Genomic DNA, 8,386 nt, shown 5'->3' on the forward strand with positions numbered 1-8,386 from the left:
CCCAGCAGGGCCCTTAGGGACACTGCAGGCTAGAGGGCTCAGAGTGAGCTCTTAGGGGTCACTTTTTAGTTAGGGATTGCCAAGCAGTTGACAAAGGGGGACCCTTGGGCTAGATGAGGGCAGGGAACTCACGTCTTAGCTTCAGAATGCCGACATTCACCTACAGTATAGTACACATCTTGGGAAAAGTTACAAACAGCTGACACTTTCTAGGGTACCATTACAGCCTCCATGGTCTCCAGAAGAACTCCGCCAGGAGCAAGATACTGCTGTTTACGCGGACCTTATTGTGGATGGGATACCCATATCTGCTTCACTACAAACGAGAATTCAGGAAGCTCAAGAAGCTGATCCCTCTTGCCAAAAGATAAAGAAAATACTGCTTGGAAGGCTGGCCTCAACTAAGATTCAAGGACAGTGAACTGGCAAAGTACCTACAAGAGAGACCCAATCTTCATGTTGTCAGCAATTTAGTTATGTTCAACAACAGAGTACTGATACCTTCAACACTATGTCAGGAAATCCTAGAGAAGATTCATGATGCTCACCAGGGCATTATCAAATGTCAAACCAGGGCTCACCAGACAGTTTGGTGGCCCTCCATCATACAGAACTGGGTGGTCAGTTGTAAGGTTTGAGCTCAACACCAACCAGTCCACATGGAGCCATGCCTTATAAGTGATCATCCGTGGCAGATGTTGGGAGGCAATTTATTTGCCTGGAAGGGTTGTTTACCTCGTTGCTATTATTATTCCCATTACTTGGAGATGGTACAATTACAGAGCACCACAACAGAGAGTTATAATGGCAATGGAGAGTATATATGCACGCCATGGCATACCCTCTGTTTTAAGAACTGATAATGGCCCACAATTTTCTGGACCTGTGTTTAAGCAGTTTGCAACCCAGTATGACTTTCAGCATGTCACCAGCAGTCCACATTTCCCCCGTAGTAATGGAGAAGCAGAATGTGTGGTGCGGACCGTGAAGAATTTGGTCCAGAAGAATGAAGAGCTCTAGAAGGCACTCTTGATCTACCACTGAACGCCACTGGAGCATCGGTGGAGTTTGGCTGCGTTGCTTATGAGTTATCGACTCCGTACAACCCTACCAAGCAAGATAAATGAAGTCATTTCCAAAACTTGTCAATCCACAGGAATTTAATGAGCGAGACAAGCAGATAAAGGACCATCAGAGACGGAACTATAACACCAGGCATGCTTCAAGACATGTATCTCTCTTTCCCCACAGCAGGAAGTTTGGATCCCAGCTCCACGGGTCCAAGGCACCATCCAGGCTAGGGCAGATACCCCTCATTTATATTGGGTGGAGACATCTAGTGGTCTTCTCTGTAGGAATCAAGAACATCTCCATCATATCCCACCTGTTTATCATACTAGGTCTGGGCGTGCCTCAGTTCCACCGAAGAGACTAGACCTGGTGAATTAGTCTGGTCTAAACAAATAGACTTACCAATGTTTCTGCTTTGCTTAGGTTACTTTTGTACCTAAGTGTGTATCAAGTTTTCCTCTGAGAAAGGGGGATTTAGTAGTAAGGTTTAACTCCCTTACTAAAGAGTGATGTCATTCACAGGAAGAGGTCAGTAGACCATTTTGGGTTCAGGAATTAGTTGTTACAATAAAGGCTTAATGAGAACAAGGAGTCTCTCTGCTTCTTCCCAAGATCCAGAATAACACACTAACCTAGTCTCATCTGCCTTGGATTATGCAGTGCCCTGTTAGCTGCCTCTGCCTTGTGTCTGGTTCCTGGTGGATGCCTGAGGCAGCAACAATGTCCCCTCTTCTCTGGCTGGTGGTTGCCTTTTAAACCATTGATCAAAAGTGCTGGGCTGAAGCCTGGCATCCTCCGCCCACAGAACTGCACAGCATAGCCCAGGCAGTGCCACTGCCAGCCTCCTCATGCTGCTCTGCAGCCGCAAGCCCCACCATGTCCTGCAGAGACCAAGTTTTGGTATCAGAATTAGGTGCAAGACACAGGAGGTGACGGTGCCTCTCTACTTGGCACTGGTTAGGTCTCATCTGGAGTGGTGTGCGCAATTCTGGGTTCCACATTTAAAAAAGGATGTGGAGAAGTTAGAGAGGGTCAAGATGCAGGCAACAAAGATGACCAAGGGTTTGGAAGGAAAGCCATACAAGGAAAAGCTGAAGAAGCCAGGCATGTTCAGCTTGTGGAAAAAAAAATGCTTAAGAGGGGACATGATACTTGAAGGGCTGCCATAAAGAGGGTAAACACCTTTTCTCTCTTGCTGCAGAGAGGAGGATGCCAACCAATGGCTTGAAGTTGCAGCAAAGTAAGTTTAGATTGGATATTTGGAAAAATTTCTTACTGCTAGAAGAGTGAGGCAGTGGAAGAGACTGCCTAGGGAAGTTGTGGCTCTCCATCACCGGAGATGTCCAAGAAGAGGTGGGACAGCCACTGGTCGGGGATGATCTAGGCATTGCTGTGCCTATGTTCTACCATGGGTATTTCCCATGCTTCGGGGCTTTGCTGGTTGTTCCCCCCTTCTCTACCTCCTGTTTTCCTGCTACGTGCCAGAGTGTTTTTAAGCTTCCCTCAGAGGCATTGGGTGTTAGCTACAGCCAAGGCTCAGGATTTCAACTGGGGTGTGCTGATTCTCATGCTAGGAGCAGAGCTGGAGGTTCCTGGCTAGAGGGCCTTGCCCCTCCACTCAGGGTCAGACTGATCACCATATTTGGGGTCAGGAAGGAATTTTGCCCCATGATCAGATTAGCATGGACAGTGGGGATTTTTGCCTTCCTCTAGCGGGGGGCATGGCCCTTTGCCTGGGACCTTTTGAGCATATATTGACAATATTTTATAGAAGCAGGACATTGGCTGTTGTGGTTCCCCTATTTTACCTGTGGCAAGTTAGCATGTTAGGTCTATGTTGTGGCAGAGTTGAGGACAGTCTTATGCAGAGTTTAGATTATGGATGTATAGGAGGGTTGGGATGATCCTGCCTCAGGCAGAAGGTTGGACTAGATGACCTCTGAGGTCCCTTCCAGACCTACTTCTCTATGACTGACACCCACTCCCCTCCCCAAACACCGCTGACTAGCTGCAATGGTGGCTTTGAGATAGTCCAGATCCCACCCATTTCCTCCCACACAGGCTACCACCTGACAGCAATGTCTGGCTGCCCTCACCCAGCCCGAGATGTACATCACACAATTGAGTTACTGGGAGAGGAGTGGTAGCACTTTAAAGCACACAAATCCTCCCTGCATGCAAGATCACCCTTAGCAGGGCAGGTGCAAGGCTGACAAAATGAGCCAGTTTGTAATTAGCTCTGCAGCCTCTCCTCCCGGTTCTTTCAAGCTCAGGAACGTGTAGTGATAAGAGCACCTCATGACCAGTGGATGTGATCCCGATGTGCTGTTATGCTGTTGCTCTGGCTGGTGTCACATCTGCTGGCATGGCATGAGGCAATCAGCAGAGGAGGGGACATTACCTCCCAAGCCTCCGACGTTGCCTTTAACTACTGCTTTTCCAGGGAAGCACTTAGTGGGTCTAAAGGTCTGTTGCATATTTATTCTTTTCCCCAAGTATTATTGCAGAGCCTTCCCCAGGAACAAGGGTTACCACACTCCAGAGCCCTGCTATTTATGGCATGGGCCAGAAGTCTATCAGGAAGGGGCTGGCCTAGATGCTGGCTGATACCCTCCGCATATTTCCACTGCACAGCTGAAAACCCAGGCTGTGCTTCACTTGTTTTGCAAGGACTCTTATCAGCCTGGTACACTTGGTCCAGAACAATTGCCCACACCTTTGAAAGGCTCTCTCCTACATTTCAAATTTCTATGTAAACAAGCAAAGCAAAAGTCCCATTAGGACTTTAGGAATGCCATTAGGAAACTGATGCTGTTAATAAAATTGGTTGCTGTTGTGATAAGACACACCAGTTCTTGCTAAGGTCAAGAACCCTGTTTTCCACTTGTAACAGATACTTGCATTCAGATAAGTATTTCTAAGGCACCAGGTAAGATAGTACCTTGATGCTTGTAGAATATTTTCCCATCCGCAGGACCTCCTTATTCTGAGCCATGGGTAGTGCATTTCATTAGATAAACTAATCTGGGATTTTTGCTATGCTACAAAGGAAAAGGCATCTCCCTTAAGGACAGTGAAAGGATCTATTTTCAGACAGCTGTAGGCGCTTTACTGCCTTTAACACATGACATTTCCACAGGGGTTTCAAAAAGTCATGCTGACTTGGAAATAATAAAAAAAAACAAACCCGATCACCGCTTAGTGCTCTGAATGAAGCAGCAGCATCCCCCGGGCAGAAAGCCAGCCCAGAATCAAAGCTGCAGAGTCCTCTCTGCCTTCCAGAGCCCACTGGCACATCCAGTACCTCTTGCTAAGTTCAAAAAAGGCATGGAATCGCATGATGCAGCCTCCCGGCAGGGAAGCATTAGCCAGGTGTGATACAGACCAGGTTCTTCTATAACAAATACAGCAATTCCAACCCTGGGTTAGATTCTCCCCCGCTGCTGGTGGAAGCAGCTCCATAGAAGCGACTCCATGACCCCAGCTATGCTAATTTGCACCACAATGAAGATGCAGCCCATTGTGTGCATACTTTGCATCCTCTGAGGAGACCCTGAACAACAGGTGGTTCCAGAACCAATGCGACCGATTCTGCCTCTGATCCCTTTTGCAAATTGTATCCATGGCCCCAAATGAAAGCTGGGGAGGAAGCACCAACTCTCACTTTGGTATAGAAGTTATTTGTACCTGGGAGGGAGATGGCAAGGTTAGTGCCCGCTACAGCAGGGTAGCTCACTCCTCCACAGCCTTGTTGACACTGAGGAGCTCAAGGGACCCAACCCCATGTAGGTGCCACCACCCCAGCCTGGAATCACTATGAGACTACCTGAGCTGCAGTATGCAGCTCTGGGGCCTGGCAGAGGCTGCGTTCCTGGCAAGGCCATACACTTCTACCCTGTGGGCAGGCTTAGGCCCAGGGGGGCACAAGATGGAGGGCAAGGCCACCACTAGCTGTGAAGACTCAGGATGGCCTGCAAGGACCATGACAGGATGTAGCACTGGGTGTTGGGCAGCTCCACTCCACCTCTGGGTTTAAGCCCCCAAAGTCCCTAGCTGCAGCACCTGCCCTCCCACACAAACATTGTGTCCCTGCTAGGGTGGCCCACAGCACTAGGAGCTGCAGGTGCTCCCCCAGGTCTGGTGCTGACTGGCCAGGGCCAAGGGGTGGCAAGGTAGGGGCACAGAGGTGGCTCAGCAACTCCACAAACCCCTCTGCATTCTGCCAAGGCCCTTCATGCATCCTGCAAGCTTATAGGACTCCAAGCTTTGAGAAACCCAAGTGACTGGTGGCACCTGGGAAAGGACTGCCTTCCAAAAGCCTTTTGTCCTGAAAAGGGCCAGCCTTTCTGGCCCTCTGGCATCTTGGCACCTGCTGCAGGCCAGACAGCAGTGAGAGCCAGCTGGAACAGGAGCCAAGAGCATGCTCTCTGACAGCCTGGTTGCAGAAGGAAAAAAAAACAAAGCAGTGGGGTAATCCCAACCCACAGGCACTAGCGGTTAGGGAGGGAGAAAAGGACCCACAGGACTGCACAAGCAGGGTAGGTCAGAGAGAGAGAGTTTTCTGAGCATATAATGAAAATATAAGATCCCCCCTCTTTCCACTGACTCATGCCTAGCACTGGCACCCAAAACAGGAGAAGATCTGCTAGACTGATCTCAGTACTATGCAGAAAGAAATCTAGGTAAGATAATTTCAAGGGGAGAGGTTCACTGTTGGAGGGCATCACTTCCAGACACCAGGTGAACAGGTGCAAGTTGGGCAGATTATGTGACTTGTAAACACAGCACAGAAGAAAAAACAACACTGACAGTAAGTTGCAGGTGCCATCACTTTAGTTTTTTTCCATCCATTCTGCAGACCTTAAACACAGAACACAGCCAGCAGTTCAATAAAAGGCAGCTCATTTCTGATAAAAATTAATCATCTTGCAACTCATCCTTCACTATGGAGCTATTATCTTTCGTGCACTTCGAGCTGAGTTGTAACGTCTCTCGCACACAGACTGCAAATGTTGTAGTTGGCTGGTTTCATTCAAGTTAGCCATCTGAGTTTAAAGGAACTGTTAAAAATATCACCCAATTTTCCTATGTCCATGAAGGGCGATGCAGCGAATTCCAGTTGGGTTCACCCCTGGGAAGCGGCTCCTTACTCTAGCAACCTGAGGGAGAGTTCACGTGATGCACCAGCCCTGAACCAGCCAACTGCACAAGTGAACTTCAGCTGGTTTCAGCAAAGACCTCAGATACAGCATGCAGTCTCCTTGGCCAGGCCACATAATGGGCATGGGAAGGGTTACTTGTGACTGACATTTCCATGAGCAGATTGCAGCTCTAAGCTGCACCAGGACAGTAGCAAATGTCTGTTAATTTGACTTTAGGATGCCTTAGTGAGCAATAGAAGCAGAATCAAGTATGTACCATTGCTGGAAAATCTTATCATGTTATGTTTTTTTTGGCCACAATTAGATTGGAGAGGGGTTTCTTTAATAACAAATAAATTAAAGAGCCTGTGGTGTTTCAGGTTTAGACTAAACACAAAAAGAAACTAAGATTGATATTAGTATGATTAACATTAGCCTTAACTTTATAATGATCTATTAGATAGCAGAATTTCAGTTTTTACCTCCTGTTTTTAGTAATGGACTATGCAGTCCATCTTAGCTGACTGAAGTTGTAAAATAGTTTACCACTGGAAAACTTATTGGGAGAAAATAACAAAATAGGTCCAGAGAGGAAGTCCACTGGCTGTGACACCAATTCCTATACTGGTATTTTACCTCACAGTTCCTTGGGGACAGGGCAATGAATTTCTACCAAGGTTATCCAGAGTATATATATTAGAGCTTAATTGGATAAGAATTCTGTAATATAGAAACACTTTGCTCCCAAGTTAAGCATTTAAGAGACATTTGCATCTTTAACCAATTATAACACTGGGACTTTTTTTATTATTAAGGCAGGAAAAAAGGCAGCATTCCTTGCCATTGTATGATCAAACTGAAGGATTTACGCATCCCTGAAGCAGGGCATGTTGCATCTTTTCTTTAAAAATGAAAATAAAGAAAAAAGGGTGCAATATAAATTATCATACACAAATGATATCTTTAGAATATGTTCAAAACCCCAAATGTTTTACAGGTAGTAGCTTGATGGCTGTTAACGGATTACAGTTAAAAGAGAGGAGGCCATAGTAAGGTCAGTTTTGGAAGGATAAAGTACTTTTAAGTTTCCATCTATGTCCACAACCCGAACCTGTTCCACTATTAATGGAGTGTTCTCATGATGTACCGTCTGGCTGGGATTGAAATTTGGAGGTCCAGAAATCACATCAGATTCATCGTCGGAGACTGATACTTCTTCCTTATTTTCCAAAGTGAATTTGTTGAGTTCTGCCATTTTCTGGTATAGGAATAAAAGAAATTAAAGATGTCAATGTTCAATGTGAATGCAGATGGCTTACCACTTGCTTAAGGAACCTAAATTATTTCCAAGCAGCAGACCATCAAAAGACTGATGCTGACATGTTTTTTGTAAGAGGGTTTTCATTACAGTAAATCATTCATGCAGTCTCATAAACGTGTACAGAAGACTGCTCTGCAGATCACTTTATTCTGTTTGCATTCCTTCCTGTTACCTTCCTGCTACTCCTGTTCCCAAATCTTGCACAAGCAGGTTTTCAAGTCAGGCTCTGTGTCCTAGCACTTTGGATTTTAAATAAAGACGGCCTGCTCCAGTATCACTCTTAACAACTCTGCTTTCATCATATTTCAAGCTGTCTCTAATACTGCTGTGTATTGACTGTGTGTGTCAATTAACTTGGACTTTAGAACATGTTAATGAGAGTTACTATTGACAAAAACTAACAAAGCTCAGATTTTTATACTACAGAAAGTATAGAGCAGGATGTTAACTTCTATTTGCAAATTTGCCATTTTCAGTAGAATGTACTAAATTTTACTACATTAATTAAAAAAGACACCCATCAGAGTAAGGCACATGTGAAAAGTGGTTTCATGAAGCCAGCCTAGCTCCTCCTGCAGATTTGTCTATCACTATAAATCCACTTGCATATTTGGAACACCTTAGCCTGATTTGCTGAAAAGACTTAGAAATGTGAGTATAAAGCTCTTGCCACACTAAGTTGCTGAAAAGAGATGCAAGACACATTATGCTTGATTTTGGTCACTTATTAACTGAAGATGCCTCGAAGCTGAACTGTTAAAACCTCCACAGAAGAATGAGTCCAGTAATAAGACTATGCTACAAATCACTGGCTTGGGGATTTTAATTATTGTAACGTCGACATGCCCATCTC

At 45.7% G+C, this 8,386-nt stretch overlaps 1 protein-coding gene across 1 annotated transcript in view; it reads right to left on the minus strand.

The window, feature by feature from the left end:
* Positions 1-5,886: 5,886 nt before the first annotated feature.
* LRRC47 (leucine rich repeat containing 47) overlaps positions 5,887-8,386 on the minus strand; it is a gene marked incomplete at its 5' end in the record, with an annotated part of 16,013 nt that continues 13,513 nt past the window's right edge. Inside the window, one exon of the mRNA XM_006016253.2 lies at positions 5,887-7,470. Coding sequence (XP_006016315.1) covers positions 7,228-7,470 — 243 coding nt within the window. The remainder of the gene's footprint in view (positions 7,471-8,386) is intronic.

This window comes from Alligator sinensis, unplaced genomic scaffold (genome assembly GCF_000455745.1).
Source record: "Alligator sinensis unplaced genomic scaffold, ASM45574v1 scaffold366_1, whole genome shotgun sequence".
NCBI classification, from domain to species: Eukaryota; Metazoa; Chordata; order Crocodylia; family Alligatoridae; genus Alligator; species Alligator sinensis.